General features: G+C 40.0%; 1 protein-coding gene across 4 annotated transcripts in view; it reads right to left on the bottom strand.

The window, feature by feature from the left end:
- The window catches only part of Slc25a13 (solute carrier family 25 member 13), a 182,790-nt gene that overhangs the window by 103,466 nt on the left and 59,878 nt on the right, over positions 1–19,446 (bottom strand). For 3 of the 4 annotated variants that reach the window (XM_015488236.2, XM_015488234.2, XM_015488235.1), the window contains exon 4: positions 10,678–10,793. The exons of the other annotated variant lie outside the window; for it this stretch is intronic. In XM_015488236.2, the coding sequence (XP_015343722.1) occupies positions 10,678–10,793 (116 nt within the window). The remainder of the gene's footprint in view (positions 1–10,677; positions 10,794–19,446) is intronic. 4 annotated transcript variants of the gene reach the window in all.

The raw sequence follows: 19,446 nt of genomic DNA on the forward strand, positions 1-19,446 counted from the left end.
GCTGGGAATGGAACCACCATTTGACCCAGCTATTGCCCTTCTCGGACTATTCCCTGAAGACCTCAAAAGAGCGTACTACAGGGATACTGCTACATCGATGTTCATAGCAGCACAATTCACAATTGCTAGACTGTGGAACCAACCCAGATGCCCTTCAATAGATGAATGGATAAAAAAAATGTGGCATTTATACACCATGGAGTATTACGCAGCTCTAAAAAATGACAAAATCATGGAATTTGCAGGGAAATGGATGGCACTAGAGCAGATTATGCTTAGTGAAGCTAGCCAATCCCTAAAAAACAAATACTAAATGTCTTCTTTGATATAATGAGAGCAACTAAGAAAAGAGCAGGGAGGAAGAGCAGGAAGAAAAGATTAACATTAAACAGATACATGAGGTGGGAGGGAAAGGGAGAGAAAAGGGAAATTGCATGGTAATGGAGGGAGACCCTCACTGTTATACAAAATTACATAGAAGAGGGGAATGGGAAAATAAACAAGGAGAGAAATGAATTACAGTAGATGGGGTAGAGAGAGAAGATGGGAGGGGAGGGGAGGGGGGATAGTAGAGGATAGGAAAGGTAGCAGAATACAACAGTTACTAATAGGGCATTATGTAAAAATGTGGATGTGTAACCGATGTGATTCTGCAATCTGTATTTGGGGTAAAATTGGGAGTTCATAATCCACTTGAATCTAATGTATGAAATATGATATGTCAAGAGCTTTGTAATGTTTTGAACAACCAATAAAAAAAAAAAAAAGAATTCAGTCCAGGTCTCCATTTCCGCTGCCCTGGCTGTGACACTACTTTCCACGTGACCATCACCTCCAGAGCTCCAAGTCCAAGTCCTAACCTTGGCCTACAAGGCCCTACCTGATCTCCTCTCCTACTGGCCTCCTCCTGCCTCACTCCATTCACTTGGGTTCTCCTTGCTGTTTCTCAAATATGCCAAGCACACTCCATCCCTAGAACCTGGGTTGTAGTTATTTCTTCTTCCTGGGAACATCTTCCCCAACCCACTCCAATTCCCTCACCTTTTTTTTGTTTTGTTTTTAACTATGGTAAGGACACTTTACATGATATCTACCCTCCTAGTAGATTTTTTAAGTGTACAGTATTGTTAATTATATGTGCAAAGTTATACAGCAGATCTCCAGAACTTATTTCATCTTACTTAGCTAAAACTGTACGCTTGTTGATAACTTATCATTTCCCTTTTCACTCAAACCCTGGAAGCTACCACTCTTTGACTCTATGAATTTATCTATTTTATTTTAGATAACTCATTTAAGTAGAATCCTGCCTGTCCTTCTGAGACTGGCTCATCTCACTTAGCATAATGTCCTCATGGTCCATCTGTAAGGTATATGATATGGCAGGATTTCATTTCATGACCATACATTATTTCGCTATATATCCCACATTTTTTTTTACCTGTTCACCTGTTGGTAAATATTCAGATCATTTCCACATTTTAGCTATTGTGAATATTAGGCCAATGAATGGGAGAGGGCTAGTATCTCTTCGAGATCCTCACTGATCCTTATTCAGTTATTTTGAATAAATACCCGAAGTGTTTGCTGTATCTTATGGCCGTTCTACTTTTATTTTCGTTTTCTATAGGAACTTCCATACTGCTTTCTGTGGTGCCTTCCCCACTTTGTATTCCCAAGAACACTGTACGAGGAAGGCTCCAATTTATCCACCTCCTTGCCAACACCTGTCTTTTACTTCATTTCTTTAACATGTGCTCAAAAGTCATTTTCACAATGAAATCTACCCTGAATAACCCTATTAAGGAGACAATTCTACCCCCTGCATATATTCCAGTAGTCCTAGTCCTACTTAACAGGCTGTCTTTATTTTTTTCCAAATCACTCATCTCTAACCACTACAACTCTATAATTTTTGTATTTATAATGTCTGTTACTCTCCCTGCTAGAATGTATGCTACATGAGAGAGAAAATTTTTTGTTTTATTCATGTATTCTAAGTGACTAGAATAGTCTTGGCAAATAATAGTGACTCAATAAGTCTCTGCTGAATTAATATATGTGGATTAATGAAAGCATTTATTGAATAAATGAAAGGATTAAATAATCAAGATTTTCAAGTCATCATCAACAGGACCCTCAATCTACCTTTACAGTTTTCCTTGCCCTCTCCCCGAAGCTCCCCTCAGATGAACTTTTTGTGAGGCCCATGACCCATTCCTCCTGCACTCTAACCCTCTGCTCACATTGTTTCCTATACTTCAGACCTTCTGTTCGCCCCCACCCCCAGGCCCAGTCTGAACATTAGCACCTCTTTCTGTAGGAGTCTTGGCATATTTCATGAACTTCCTTTGTATCCCACTAGGCTGTTCACCTCCTTCAAAGATGGGTCTGAGTCTTCCTTACCTTTGGAACACAGGCAACATGTAGCACAGGACCTGATACAAAATGGGTGTTTAGTAAAGGTTCTGACAGAACTAAAACCTCATTTGACAGATGGGGAGAGGGAGAATCCAATGGTGCAGACATATGCTCATTGATCTATACAGATCTTGGGTCCTAACCTAGTTCTCCTTCCATGACACCACCCATTCCCCTGACCCTGCTGTCACACTCTGGCTCCAGATCCTGGGGCATCCTGAATTCCTACTCTGAAACACACAGGTACTCCACAGGCTGCAACAGTGGGACTCCACTAGAGGAACTAAGAAAGGCCAGAAGCGCCGCAGCACAAGCCCAGCGAGGCCGACATGAAGTCCTAATTTGCACAACCTGACACCTGCACCCTGAGGGAAGTCGCAGAACTCAGGTAGCTAGGGACCACACCTTAGAGTCAGGCCGAGTTGGATTCAAATTTATTTCCTCCAGTGACTGTGATTAACTGTAGGAACTCGGACTTTCATTATGTTTTTTTTTAAAAACTGTTTTAAACATTATGGTAAAATGTCCATAAAATTTACCACTTTAACTTTTAGTCAGATAATGTGGCATTAAGTACATTTACGCTGTTGTGCAACCATCATGACCATTCCTTTCAAAAAATGTTTTCATCTTGCAAAACAGAAACTCTGTACCCATTAAACACAACTCACCTTTCCCTTCTCCCCAAAGTCTACTAACCACCATTCTACTTTATGACTCTGTGAATTTGACTAATCGCATATAAATGCAATCATAAATAAATACTTTCTTGTGACTAACTTGTTTTACTTAGTATACAGTCTTCCAGGTTCATTTATGTTGTAGCATGTGTCAGAATTTCCTTCCTTTTTTAAGGCCAAATAACATTCCATTATGTGTACATACACATTTTCGTCACTGGATACCTGGACTGCTTCCACCCTCTGGCTACTATCTTGATTGCTGTTAAGAACCTGAGTTCACAAATACCTGTTTGAGTCCCTGTTTTCACTCCAGAAGTGGAATTCTCCACCACTTTCGGGATTCCCATTTTCCTCCCCTGGAGAGAATACCAACTCCTAGCATTGTTATGAGGATTAAGTGAGAGACTGTAAAATGCTTATTGCACTGCCTCACATACCGTAGGTACTCAATAAATGATAGCAATCACTCCTAACTAATGAAAGGCCAGTTATTATCACTGGCAAAAGGGTTTCTGGCAGCATGCTTAATCAGGAAAGCATGTCTTCACTGGTTCAACAATAAAGAAAGATCAAATTTCTTCATTTCCAATTCCAGCCAAGACTCTTTCAGCTTGGCTCAGGCCACACCATTGGAAAAACAGGCTCTTGGAGTAGTTCAACCCACATCCTCTTACAAACAGCAGACCTGGGCAGGGTGATAGCACCTTACATGCAGGTATTTGAAAGCTACCCCTGATCACTGTGAAAACAAAAAAGCAGTCCCCAGAGCATGCAGGATGTGTCTCCAGCTTCCACCCAGTTGGCTGCACACTCATCTCCTTTGTCCATGTGATGTCAAGAAAAGTCACCCAAACTATGGAAGAACCCAAGTTGACTACTTGCAACTAGAAAATTTTATCTACAATTATTTAAAAGGGAAAACAAATGAGATTTAATAGCAATAAATATTCAAATAACTTTAGTCTCTTTGTTAAAGTTTCATCTGCTACAAACCTGACAGATGGGTTTTTTATGAACCAAAGTTTTCTGCATTTCTAAGAAGCATTTAAAGTAATAAATAAGATTTCTAGACCATATTACATACAAAGAGAAGAACCTGTTTCATTTTTTCCTTACATTTCCCTAATCTTTTTCCAGTTTTATTGAGGTATAATTGACAAAAAATGTGTACATGTGTTTTGATACATGCATACACTGCAAAACTTATCTCAAGCTAATTAATATACCCACCAACTCACAATTTTTAAAATTTGTAGTGAGAATACTTAAGATCTACTGTTTCAGCAAATTTCAAATACATAATATATTATTATTAACTGAAGTGACCATGCGCTACATTAGATCTCCAGAACTTATTAATCTTGAAAATTTGTACTTTTTGACCAACATCTCCCCATTTCCCCCATCTCTTTCTGATAACCAACTTTCTACTGTTTTTATGAGTTTGACTATTTTTTGGTTTCTATGTGTCAGTAAGATCACATAGCATATGTCTGTTTCTTTAAAACAAAGAACTCTCTTTGTTTTATGACTATAGAAAATACCCAAATATCACAAAACATGCATTCTACTAAGTGTCTTAGTCCCTAGTCTTAATATCATCAACATGTATATGTCCCTGGCACAAAGACTGGCCAATTTATTTTTCTTTAGTCCACCAACTGGTCTTGTAAATAAAGTTGTATTAGAATAGAGCCACACTCATCATTTACATATTATGGGTGGCTAGTCTCCCTTGGAACAACAGAGTTGAGTAGTTGTAATAGGGACTCTATAACCCAAAATTCTAAAACATTACTACTTGACCCTCTACATAAAAAATTTCAATTGCTGTCCTTGGATAAAAAGTAACATTTTTAAAACAGAGAAAGAATCATGCTGACACTCAAAAAAAATATGGAATTTTTTTTTTGGGGGGGGTGGGGGTACCAGGGATTGAACCCAGGGGTTCTTAACCACTGAGCCACATTCCCAACCCTATTAATACTTTTGATTTTGAGACAGAGTCTCACTAAGTTGCTCAGGGCCTCACTAAGTTCCTGAAACTGGCTTTGGATTCATGATCCCCCTGCCTCAGACCCCTGCGGCACTGGGATAACAGGCATGCGTTACCACATCTGGCTCAAAAAATATGTTTAATGAGATAAGGCCTTAAACTTTTTTTATCTGGGGGTTTTATAATATCTTGTCACAAACTACATAGATTTACAATTAATATAATGGTATGCCACTCATTATTTCTTTCCTTTGGTCAAATGACTACAAAACCATCAAAAATCCTTTTCTCCTTCCTCCTTACCTACCACCAAGATTGTTATGGTTCAGTTATGTCCCCCAAAAGCTCATGTGTGAAACAATGAGCTTAGAGGTAAAGTGATTAGGTGTCTTAACCTAACCAGTACATTAATTTCCCGGTGGGGATTAACTGGGTGGTAACTGTAGGCAGGCAGGGTGTGGCTGGAGGAGGTGCCTTACTGGGGGCATGCACTTGGGGTTTATGTTTTACCCACAATGAAGGGAGTAGTATCTCAGTTCTCTCTCTCCCTCCTTCCCTCTCTTTCTCCCTCTACCCCTTCTTCCCCCCACCCCGCCCCTCTCTGCTTCCTGGTACCATATCCTGAGCTGCCTTTGTCTGCCACACTCTTCCATCATGATGACCGGCCCTAAGGAATAGAAGAGGCCACCTAAGGACTGAGACTTCTGAAACCATGAACCCCTAATAAACCTTTCCTCCTCTGTGTTGTTTTTGTCAGATCTTTTGGTCATAGCAGTGAAAAAGTGAAAAAGACTAAATTAATGATTTAATCCCTCTACATATTCCTCTCTCTCACTGTCATGGGAAAATTTGACAATATCAGTGTCATTACAACTCAGAATCTTCAAGTTTCTATTTAGAATATTCAAATACATATTGGCATAATATAAATCTACTTAAATATTCATGAACTTAAAAAAAAAAAGCAATGCTTACTCTTCATCTCAGAGATTCATGCTCATGTTCCTACGTTTTTCTTTCTGAGATTCTTAGCCCTAATTCCTACTGGCAGAAGTCCTACCTGCAGAATGGTACAGGTCCACTGGCATCTTTAGATGATGAATGACATAGATATGCTACCTTTTCTTTTCAAAAGTTATATTCTTCACCAAAATTTTCAAATAGTGATGAAACAACTGGATGACTATTTAGTACTAAATGAACTTTTATTTAAATACTTTAAAAACCTTTATGGGAATTAGAACTTATTTATTCATAGAGATATACATGCAGTTATGATTCATATTTGATGCAATAATACTCAAAATTCCAGTATGCTATTTTGGGAAATTAACACCTTATTCTAAAATTGGTGTGATAATGAAAAGGACCAAAAGTTGCCAAGATAATTAATCTTAAAGAAAAAAAAAAGCTGTAGTAATTAAGTAATAACTGGTATAATTTCCCTAGAAAACAGTTTTGCAACATCAACTAAAGTAAACAGACATATTTCCTATGACTCAGGAATTCTATCCCTAAAAATACCTACACATGAACCCCAAAATACGTGAAAGAGTGTTCAAAGGACGTTACTGATACTACCCAAAACAGTAGAGTGAATAAATGAGGATAGATCCACATAATGGGATACCATATGATAAACAAAAAGAATAAAGTAAAAAATACATACCAAAACATGAAAGAATTTCATGAATAAGATGTTGAACAAAAGAGTACATTTTTTTTTTACCACTCTACTGGTATTACATTTTAAAACACGCAAGATCAATTGATATCAGTAGTTACCCTGTGACGGGGAGAACAAACTTCTACACTCCTGGTACCATTCTCTTCTGATCTGGATGGTGGCGAATGAGTATTTATTCTGCATAGAATTCATCAAAATGTCCACTTATGATCTGTGCATTCTTTTCCATGTATGATGTACACTTATACCAATAAAGTATACTTTTAAAAATTAAAGGTAAGTTCAAAAATTATAATATAAAACAGACAAAATGTAAACAAAATTTGGAACAAATTTAAAATTTAAAACAAATTTTTTTCCACACACATAGAGACTCCTAAATTATTAACTAAAATTTACCATTATACCAATATCCTATCATCTACTAGTTCATATCTCAAAATGCTACTTATAAACATCAGGTATCAAAATAAGAAAACATGATAGCAAGAATATTGGAGGTAAGTTTTCTCTCAAAGGAAACAGGAGAATGTAACGAAGTGGATATCAAAGGAACAAAATTGGCCTAATCAAGATCTTTTCATTGTAGCAAACACAGGGAGTGATCCAGACATGAAAATACAGTAAACATAAACAAGGACTCAAAGAAACGGGGCAGGGTTTCACTGAAATGTGACACTTGATTATCTGCCCATCACTCCATCTGAATTTTGTTGAGTGCATGTCAGACTCAGTGCTCATGTGCGCAGGAACACTGCTGCTTATTGACAAACACTGGTGTGCACTGAGCTTAGCTGCAGAAGCCAGCTTCAAACACTCTTCCATGGCAACCAAATATGTAAACAGATAAAGAACATTATCTGTTCTCACTGTAGGAAATGCAAAGCTAAGGGACAGAGGGGACCTCAGGCCACAGTCTCCAGCCTTCTCTGAAGTCCAGGGGAAGGCCAGGTAACAATCATAATGTAAAAACAATGCTAAACTCATGATCACCTGTCTACCAAGCCAGTGTGGGAAATGAAAGGAAAGAGCCTCCTTCCTCTCAACGCTCCATGACCACTCTTCCCAAAAATGCACACTGAGGACACGCTCAAGGGTTGTTCTCAGATAAAGCTTTAACACAGAGGAAAGGATGTCCACAAGTGAAACTGCCACTGCTTATCTCAAAATAGCCTCGAGTGGGCAGGCGGCCAGCTTCATATCTGGATTTTCACTCTCTGAGTACTTTGGGTTTATGAGCCCATGATTGACAAGGTTAAGTCCTCTAATTTGGTCCAATTCATCTTTTTTGTGGATTTTTGCTTGTTTTTTCACATCCTTTACTCTACCTTAAGTTTTTGAAAGGCACTGCTAGTTTTTTTTCTAAAGGTACCTACTATCAAAACAAAAAAAAAAGCCCTCCTTAGGTTGCTAAACCTCTCCTCCAATATAATTTTGTTCAGTTGGCCAAAAGGCGGTCACCCACATGGCCTGCATTTGATGACTTCACCCTACCTTATGAAAAATGTTAGAAGTCAGCTATTAATTTGCAATTTGATGGTCATTTGGGTTTCATAGTACTATGCATTTTTCTTTTAATTTAATCTAATTAGGTTTAGAAAGTCTAGACTACATTTTATGACACTCACAGGGTGAGGACCTCATAGAATGATCATAAATGTAAACAGGGCATACAAAACATGTTCTTGTTTGACGAGATATGCAAACTCTACCAATATACTACTCATGAACAAAGGGTGCTGCTGGAGGGGCTGTATGTTCTTCTTTAACAGTCATACGAAACGGACGACATAACCAGCATATCAGTTTCTGGAAATTGGGGCTTCCAACCCTTCTGCCTTGAGAAATGGGGCAGCGTTGAATATACACAGCCAGATGGTAAGCAAACAATCTCCTGGATAGACTAGAGATTAAACTGCATGTTGAAACACTTTTCCTAAGAACAAGATTTTTTAAATGGAGGGAAAGTAAAAAAGGAAATCTCTTCTTCTCTTGGGTGATTTCATTCTGTGCTGTTATTTTTATAAAGGCCTTTACTTTACAGACAGTGACTATATATGTGGTAGATCTTTTAAAACACAGTAGATAGATAGTACCCCAATTTCATAGATGGGGAAAATAAGGCTCATACAGCAGAAACACTTTGTCTATCAATAAAGAACTAGTAAGAAACAGCCAGGGATTTCTCACACTAGTGCAGTTCTAAATTTACAGAGGACTCTGTCTCCTACACCCTGCTTCTCCACGTGTCCGTTTTATTTTTTTTTTTTTTATTTTTTCTTCTTAACTCTCATTAACTCACATATCCTTCTGTACTGATAAAGGTCTGTTTTCTTCCTCTACAGCCACCAACTTCCTTTGCCAGGAAGTTGGTGTCACCAACTTCCCTTGCCAGGTCAGACCCATGAAGGCAAGACTCATCCACATCAAGGAAGATAACTGAAGCCCATTTCCCAGCCTTGCCATCCCCAACCCAGCTTTCTCCCCCTCCTCCCAGGCTTTTGTAGTTCAACCCAAGTTCATATGGTATCATTTTCATCAAACTGGCTTCCATGACACCACAAGCTAGCTGCTCATTGATCATCTGAAGGATTTAATGGGACATTTTTTTTTTCTCTGCAGTGTTGGGAATTAACCCCAGGACCTCATGCATGCTAAGCAAGTGCTCTACCACTGAGCTACATCCCCAGCACTTATGGATCTTTAAATATTAAATGATCCTTCTGAAGTGTTAGTAGAAAACATCTGAGCCTCTAGAAACAAGCACATCATTTTTGCCTTGGCCCTAGCTGATCCCATCTTGCATAATCTTGTCATGCTACATGAGCATGAATGCAGGCGGGTAGAGGAGAAGGCTGGTACAATAAACCTATCATACTATCCTACCTATGCTTTATGTAGTTATAATCTTCATTTCTGATAAGGAACTTGAGAGGATAATTCACTTGGCTCAGAGGCAAAAGTGGCAGGGAAGGGCTGAGTCTCTCTGATTTTATAACCTACGTGGCTCTGTTACATCATCTCTGTCCAGCATCTGTCTATTTCCCATAATATATCAGAGAAGACAAGTTCAAGAAGTCTGAACGAATTGGGAACTAAGAATAAAGACATTAAAATGAGCACAGTAGCCATTTCCCCTGAAAACACAATCAATACACCCAAAGGGCATCCAAGTTCTTCATGGGCAATGGTACCATAGGTTCACCGCACAGGCTAGTATTCTGGGCACCACAAAGTCCAAGGGAAACAGGGTGCTTCCTGTTACGTCGACCTTCATTAGACAGCTTCTTTTAAAGAACTTACCATTGCCCCACTGCTCCCCTTTCTTTCAAGTACTTAAAAGACTTCAGGGTTTCCTGCAGTTTTGCAGCTCATCCCCATGAAGATATGTCTGTCTTTTATATAAAAGGTAGCAGCATGCAGGTACTGCCACTGCAGCGATGAGCCAGGCTGCTCTTAAGAACAGAGTCCTTCCTGCACCATTGTGGAGCCACATCATATGCTATGCCTCTGACAGCAAACCACTCCATGAGAACAAGAAGGATCAGAAGTCTAGGTGCCTGGATAACTTCTGGTCATGGGCAGTTTACTAACCTCTATATTCTCTCAAGAGAAAAGTGCTATTGATGGGGAAGGGAAAGAACAGAAGTCCCAGCTTCTACAGACTCCCACATTCTACCACTATGAAGTCATGCTGCATCATGGTGAAGATGATAAGCAGAGATCAAAACTACTAAGGCTTCAAAGAGGAAGACATTTGAAATGGAGCCCCAAACACCAAGTCATCTTTGTTAAAAGAAATATTTGTTAAAAAGAGAGAGAGAGAGAGAGAGAGAGAAATGCTCACTAGCCCACCCTTGTGCAGCTATGCACACACTCACACTCCTTACCAAAAGTAACTTCTCCTTTGCCAGCTTTGTCGAACAGCTGAAAGGCGACCATAAACAAAGCATCTGGGGCACACAGGACAGACTCAAATGCTACAAATTCTTGAAAGGATATTAACCTGCAACATAAAACAAGCACAAAGTCAGTAGCTTACGGAAAATAAAAGCATACACAAATACACACTGAGGGAAAAATAGTCGAAAAAGTAAAATTCAAAACTAAACACATTTACTAACACTTAGCACTTCCTTTTACATACAATAAACAATTGTATGCACTGAAATAACAATATATGGAACCTAAAAAATATGGCAGGCTTGAGCATACAGTGAAACACTCAATGCATTATAATTTCAAATGAGACAGTTTTATCCAACACCATTTATGTTGATTTACCTCAATCTTCCCTCAGGCACATTATTAGATTCTATAATTAAAGCTTAGAGACTTTAGGTTAAGAAATGACTGCATTACAGCCAAGACAGAGCAGCTTTGTTATTCATTAATACCCTTACACACCATGTAAAAATGACTCACAGATGCGCATTCATTACTGACATCTACTGACCACATGTGAATTGTACCCGGGACATTATAGGGAGAAATGCAGATAAATCAGACACCAAATGTGACCCAAAGGAACTTCCAGTCAAGCAAGAGAGGCAACACTAGTTAGAAATAGTAGCATACAAGAAAGACAAATGGGAAGGCAAGGACCAACATGACAGTGGAATTCAGGAAGAAAATCAAGGGTGCCTTTGTGGCAGGAATGGAAGTGAAGTCAGGTCTTAAGGACTGAGTAAAATCCAGACATGCAGTGATGGGCTCTATGGGAAGGCTCCTCAGGCAGAAAGCCAGAACACGAAAGTCACAGAGTGCACGAGGGCAATTGCTGGGAGCCATTAGCCAAGTAGGTATGACAATTTCCTTGCCAGCGTACCCCATGTTGCTGACATTTTGCAGTGACATTGAATGTAGTTGACCTTGCTCAAGGACCAGGGCGGATTAGGGTGTTCCTGGTTTAACATAATCGGGTTTAGGGCGTTCCCAGTTTAGGTTCCAGGTTTAAGGTTTAAGATTATTCCTGCTGGGAATAGGGCGTATCCTGCTGCCTAAGTTCCCCTTGAGTTCTCACGGGATTCAGACAGTATATTTTGGGAGACAGAAGCCCAGTGAAGGTGAATTTGGGCAGAGAACGTGGATTTGGGCAGAGAACTTGGATTTCCCCAGAACGTGATTGTAGACGGCTGGTGTGAGTTCGGGAATAAAGAATTGCTGTTTGAATCTACAAGCTGTGTGGTGGCTCATGATTTTGTGCCCAGCCAGACTGCGGCAGGCAATAGTGACAACTAATTTGTCTGAACAACGGAGTGCACAAGAAAGAAGACTGCCAATGAGATTGGAAAGAGAAGACAGGGATGACTTTGAAGGCAAGAAAAGGACCCAGTCATTCTTCTCTAGGGAAAAGGACTGCCTGAAAACTTCTAAGGAAAGTTATAATATGATCAAATCCAGGCTTTGGGAATGGTGTGACCAGCCAGGGATGCTGAATTTCCAAAGATTAAACAGCCCATGAAGGATTTCCTAAGAATTTTTCTTTTCATCAGTATATTGCATTTAAAGTTCCAAGTATTTCAATAATATGTTGAGATAGTCTAGGTTTGTGGAGGGTATGGAAGGAGAAAATATGAATATTTTCCTATGTCTCATACGACACAATAATTTCAAACCTCTTTTAGAAAGAAGATCTCTCTATTCAAAGTGTTGCAAAGTTAACCTACCTTTTTGCCCGAATGTCACCTGACTACAATAATGCCATAAAATAAAAGGGAAAATGCATGGTGTGTCCAATATGGCATTTCCAAATCATTCACCATCCAAAACACATCCTTCTGCAGGCACGGGTCATTCAGGAACAAGGGTTTCAGGATAACACTTGCCCAGGAACGTTCACTCTCTACCACAGTTTCTGTCACTGAGAATCTGCGTGCAAGTGAGACCAGGGGTGGTGGGGATGGGAAGAAAAGCATATGAGTCAAACCTTCTTGGCTGAACTCAAGGGGCTTCCTCCCTGTGAGGTGGGAGGGGAGATAATCATGAGCATATATAACCACCAGAGTGGGCAAACAGTGTGAAAAGTAAAAGGAGAAATAAAGTACTAAGGGACACAAAGAAGGAAGAATTCACTCTGCTTAGAGGAGTTGGGGAAATCTCCATGAAGGTATGGCATTGAAAGTATAAATTCTGAAGGTCAACAGATCTTAGGGACCATCTGCTTCAAGCTCCTACTTTTACTTTTGAAGTTGGAAAAAAAAAAATGACTTTGTTAAGGGGAAATAACTGGTTTCAGGCATTCTAGCTTAAGAAATGTGTCTCTTGGTTTCTGTTCGACCTGGGTGGATTTACAGTGGTGTGAGAAGACAGAGGAGAGAGAGATGCGGACACAGTGCATTCCACACTGAGGGAGCAGCAGAGAATGAACAGAGGTCAAAATGGAAGCTAATGCTATGTTTAGAAGGACGTAGGAGCTACTGACCCTGCGTCCAACAGGTCATGTGGATAAGAGTGGCCTGAGGTAGAATGTCTGCCACCTGAGGGACCTCAGAGATCAGGTTACAGAATCGCCATGATTTTACAGGCAGGGGGAATTCATTCCAGGTTTTCAGATTGACAAATGACAGGGTCAAACCTTTGTTTTAGAAAAAGAACTGGGGTGGAAGATGAACCTAAAAGGAGAGAGATGAGTTGGGGGAGGCTCTACTAGGGTAGAGGGTCTGAGCCAGAGTGGGAGCCCTAGCGATTAAATGGAGGATAGGAGAGGCTAGAGAGCTACAGGTGAGGCCAAAACGACAACACTGCCGAGGCTGAGGGCAAGGACAGAGACCAAGATGCTCCCAAGACTTCTTCATTGCACAGCTGAGTGGGATGATGACACACCACCAATGGAAAAGAACAAAAAGGAAAACACTGGAGGAGAGACTCGGGAGCATGGAACCAGTTCTGACCGTGTGAATTTGAGATGTCCCCATGTGTAACTCAGGTGAGTTGCTGGTTGAGCTAAATTTTTGTGTCCCCCACCCCCTGCAAAAGCCTGACCACTAGTATCTCAGAACATGGTCTAATTTGGAAATAGAAATTGTTACAATGTCATTAGTTAAGACAAAGACCTACTTGAGTAGAGTAGTCACCTGATCTAGTGTGACTAGAGTCCTTATACAAGGGGGGAGATTTGGACATGGACATGCATATAGGGGACATGATATGAGGGTTAAGAGAGAGGTCAGGGTGAGACTTCTATAAGTCAAAGAACCCCCAAAGACTGCCAGCACGCCCCCTAAAGCTAGGCGAGAGGAACAGAACACTCCCTCAGAAGAACAACCCCACCGACCCTTTCTTCCTAGATTTCCAACCTCCAGAACGTGAGATAATACAGTGCTATTTTTTAAATATTTATTTTTCAGTTGTAATACCTTTATTTTATTTATTTTTATGTGGTGCTGAAGATCAAATCCAAGGCCTCTCACGTGTTAGGGGAGCACTCTACCGCTGAGCCACAACCTCAGCCCCCTACAGTGTATTTTCTAAGCTACCCAGTTAATGGTACTTTGTTACAACACCTGAGGAAACTAATACAGAGGCCAAGGCTGGAAACACAGATCTGGGAGTTTTTTAAAAAATGACTCCTTGAAGCTGTGAATGAAACTATCCCCAAGCACTTTATCTAAAGTTATTTTACCTTCCCTCCAAAACATCCCTCATGAAGGATGGCCTTGAGGAACTGACCAGCAAGCCCACCACGCCCTGGGCAACTGCAGGGTCACTGAGGATCTGTGTCCTATTGTCACCACTCCTTGGCCCACCACCCCACGGAGCAGGCACCAGCAGGCATCAGCAGCCACATGGTCACACTGCACTGCTTTCCAGGTGACCTGTGGGCAGCATACGGAGGCAGAAAGCAACCATATTTGCTAAATTACCCCTGCAGAGGCATAAGGTTAATTTAAAAAAAACAACTATACTATGTGTGATCTAGAGAGAAGATGTTTTCCACTTCATGGCCTGAATAAAAGCTTAAAATACAATAAAAAGAACATCTTACCTCTCTCAAAATGGTATGAAAAACCTGAAAACCATATATATGTGTGTGTGAAGAAATCTTCTTCTGGAAATCTCAATGTGGTTTTTATAACCGTAACTGGTCAGTGAATACTGTGGCATTTTAGGCATGCTACTGATACTAAAAGGGTATGTAATTTGGTAATCCTATTAGATACAAGTATTACACATCTATGTAGGAGGTATATAGAACCATGAAATCATAATGTATTACTATTCATCAAAATCATTTTGGATTTTCAAGGTAATCTGACTAGAAAGCTATGAGAATAATTATATAGTACTATATTCATTTACAATATGACATCTTAAAACATCTATATTTTCATATAAACAGTACTTCAGTCTTGCTTTACAGATTTAATGGTATTAGCATAAGTTGCAACAAAGAATCAAGCTTAATCAAGTTCAGACCTAGCTGGGGAGCTCACTTAGTTCCTTTTCCAACACCCACTCCAGCAACTACTTTGACAATGTCAGATGCCCTTTAAAGACAATCCCATAAGGGGCTGGGATTGTGGCTCAGTGGTAGAGTGCTTGAATAGCACAAGGGAGGCCTGGGTTCAATCCTCAGTACCACATAAAAATAAATAAATAAAATAACAATATTGTGTCCAACTACAACTAAAAATAAATAAATAGATATATTGATCGATAGATAAGTATTTTGAAAAAAAAAAAAGACTATCACATAATTCTGATCAATTCCATGACTACTATGTAAGGAAGAATATTTGACACCAACACTAACCTGCAGCAACTAACAAAAGGACATGGGTCAGCAAACACGGAAGCAAATATAAAAGTCACATTTCATAGGCCTGTACTACTCTGAGATGGGGGAGAGCAGGTTTACAACTACTGTATCACAGTTCTAATGCTACCAGAAATAGTTTTCAAGAAAGTCTTTTCTACTTTCCAAAGCACTGGAGCTAATGTTCTCCTTTTGGATGCCATTTACAATAGCAGCTACTTCATAATTCCTTTAAATAGCCTAAATACCACATACTACTATAAAATACTGAATCAAAGAGGAAAGGGATTCAAAGTGGATTGCATTTATACACTAGGTTTATGACAATGTAAAGATCATACACCTATCACATACACAGAAAGATACTAGTAGGTTATATACCCAAATGAGGATAGTGCTTCTTTATCATTTTGTAACTTTAGGCCCCCCTAGCCTGTTCTCAACTTGGCAAGGGATAGCTTTTAGCCTGAAGATATTTAAAATATAACAAAGAACACAAACAAACTGTATTCTCTTTGCTACTATGGAAAAAGTAGTAAGTAACATCAGAGAACTGGAAATAAATTAATGAATTCAGAGAGAAAGACTGTTGTTGTATTGAGAGCAAGGAGGAGATGAGGAAAGTCTTACTGAAATTAGGAACATATGACATCCAAGGGAAGATGTGATTAAGTGAATATGAGATCAGTCTTGGCACGGAGGGAAAATGTAACCAAGTGAACATATCACATCCGTCCTTCAGCAGGGACATGACCCAGTAAACATGGGAGGTGCGGAAGGAGGTACACCAACTGCAGTTTGGCTTCAGTGTCTTCTCTGTGCACCAGTCAGAGGCCCATGCTAAGAAGTGTTTCCCGGAACTGGTGGGCCAGAGAGGCAAAAATTAAGCCAAGAACCAAAAAGGGAGGACTAAAGACAAAGCACCCTCGGTGAGGGCAAGTCCCATGGTAATATGGTACTCACACTGATCACGAGCACCCATGATGATAGGAAAAGGTCTGAAATTTTGAAATATGTTTAACTACATAATCAATTTGTGCTTCAGAATGCTTAATCTGACAGGATAACTAAAATGAATTGGAAGGAGAAACGATGAGTTAGGGAGACATGCTAGAAGGATCCGGGGAAGAGCCAGGAAGGCCTGAGTTACAAAGAAGAGCTCCCTATACCAGGTGGCTGGGGGTGTATGGCGTCATGGCTCCTGAGTACAATTTGACAACACAGCAAGAGTCTTTAATATAAGATTCCTTGTTTTGTGATGTCACAATCCTACTTCTAGGAATTTAGCCTAAAAAAGAATGAAAAAATATATGCCAACTTTTATCTACAGAGATGCAGCACTGCAGAAATAGTAAGAATAACCTCAATATATGTGACTGATTAAAGAAACATTCATATATGATATTCCCCAAACACTAAAAATTGTTATAAGCAAATCCATGGTATTAAATAAAAATTCAGGGGCTGGGGATATAGCTAATAGAGTGCTTGCCTCGAATGCACAAAGCCCTGGATTCAATCTCCAGCATCACAAAAAAAAAAAAAAAAAAAAAAAAAAATCAGTTATACATGGTATGTAGAAAATGATCCCATTTTGTTAAAAATGGAAAACAAATGTTATTTTACACACAAATTCTGAAGCTTGTACACCAAAGTGTTAACAGTAAATATCTCCAGGTGGATAAATTATTAAAAATTTAAGGTTCTGTGGTTTGTTATGTTTTTTTTTTGCCTGATCATCTTTTCTGATTTTTTTCCCAATAGTACAAATACTGTTATTTTTATAATAAGAAAATAAAGAAAAACTCATGCAAAAGAAAATAGCAAGGCCCTAAACTTGGATGGTAGCAGAAGGAGGTAAGAGATACCGTTGGAGAATAAAAAATTGAAAAAGAAACATTCTCTGAAAGCATAATGGGAACTCCTGTTATCCAAGGTGGATAACCTCCAGTTCTCTTCCTCCCTGCTGGTGCTCATTCCTACTCAGTAGGGGCTGAGACCCCATGTGGTCCCTTTCATCTCAGTCTGGCTCCTATCTCCAGGCCAACTCTGTGGCTATGAAAGTTTAACTGAGTGCACATAAGGATCTGATCTGTTCATACTTCAGGAAGTTTGGGTGTAGACAATGCACCATATCAAAATCCAATTACCACTTCTACTTAAGGTTCCTAACCACAGGAGTGCTTTGCAAAAATAACTTCTTACTACCCTCTTCCGTGTGTTACAACAGAAGCCAAGCAATTGTGCAGGATTACTGGCAGAGATAAAAGTAAATTCTAACTCCACAAACAGGGTTCCAAGACCACCCAGATTCAAGTAATCTGTGGATATTAAGAAAAAAATCCAGCACTGGACTCTCCTGTGACCACCAGTTTATCAAAAGAGCTCTGGTCTCCATAATTTTAATATCTTTAAATAGCTACCTGGCTTTCCCAGTTCTTATCTTTTCCTCCCAAAGTTTTGCATACATGCATTCTTCAGGTAGCCAAGCAAATAAGGACCTTGTGCCTACTCTATGCCAGGCAATGCCCTAGGCAGTAAGATATGGTAAAAAGGAGAACTACGGACAGAATCTGTGAACTCAAGGAATCACATTCTAGTGATGGGCATGAGGAGGTGAGCAGGCAAAGAGCACAAACATATATAAAGATAATTCCAGAATCAGATAACTGTGCGCAGAGGATAAAGTAGAGGAATGCATTAGAGCAATGCTTTTTAGCTCCACAGATTCTACTTAAGGGGTCTGAACTTCCCAAGTGACTCTACTATGCTGTCAGGCTGAGAATCAACAAGGGGAGAACTGTGGGGATGGGAGATGGAGCTGCTTTGCCTCAGAGGGTTCAGGAAAGCCTCTTGGGAGGAGGCATTAAGATCTGAAAGATGAAAAAGCAGCAGCACTGAGAAGAGTGTGAGGCAGGGTCTTTGGGGGAAGAAAACTTTGTGCAAGGATCCAACACAGACCAGCCAGGGCAAGTTTTCCAGCATAGGAGATGGCCAAGAGGTGGAGGAAAGAAAGAAGGTCAGAGAAGGTGATAAGGCGTGCAAGAATTTTATTTTTGGTATATGTGTAAACAGCACTGTCAGGTTTGTGTAGGGAAGTAACGCAAAAGAACCCTCAGGACAGTGAGGTCATGAAGGCAAAGCTAGATCAGGGAGAAAGCAGAAATGGTAAAACCAGGATCCATTTTCTAGATAACTGTTAAAGCTTAATAACGCAGGGTCTGGTGGGGCCCATCCTACAAGTCACAGCAAGAAGTTTTTAAAAGCCAGGCAACCAGTCAGATCCCTGAAGAGGATGCCTGGAGGGCTGTGGCTACAGGGGCTACAGCCACAGGAAAAGACTGAGGCCCTGAGCTCACTGAGGATATGAAAACTACCAGTTAGGCAGACGAAAAAGAAGCTCATAAATAAAGATTTTTATTTAAAATGCCAGTTGATGTTCAGTGAGCATACAAACGAGGCCTCCCAGCCCTAATTATGCAAATTTATCCTAATTGTTTATAATGAGCTGTAAAAAGACAATGAATTATTGGTTTTCTAGCCTAGACCTTCAGGAACAGGGTAGAAAGAAGCACAAGTTCTAGTCTTACCTGTGCCTAACTGCCAGAGTGACTTTGTCTCCTATTCCATGGAGGATGCTCTCTCAAATGCCTTTCACTCTGAAATCCTGCTCTCTTCCATTTTCGGTTACAGGGAGTCAACCCATGCCCACCCTGGCTCCAGCATGGGCTTGGCGGTTCCTGGACTGCATCTGTTTGGAGGCCAGCGTGGTTCTCTGAGCTCTGCTATGTGCTCTGGTTCAAATCTCACTGCAGTATTTGCCAAGGGCCTATTTAAATTCATTGGCTCCAATGAAACCTGGCAGGCTGAATATTGTTCAAACAAGCAGGCTACCCTGCCT

The sequence above is a fragment of the Marmota marmota genome, unplaced genomic scaffold (genome assembly GCF_001458135.2).
Source record: "Marmota marmota marmota unplaced genomic scaffold, marMar, whole genome shotgun sequence".
Taxonomy (NCBI): domain Eukaryota; kingdom Metazoa; phylum Chordata; class Mammalia; order Rodentia; family Sciuridae; genus Marmota; species Marmota marmota.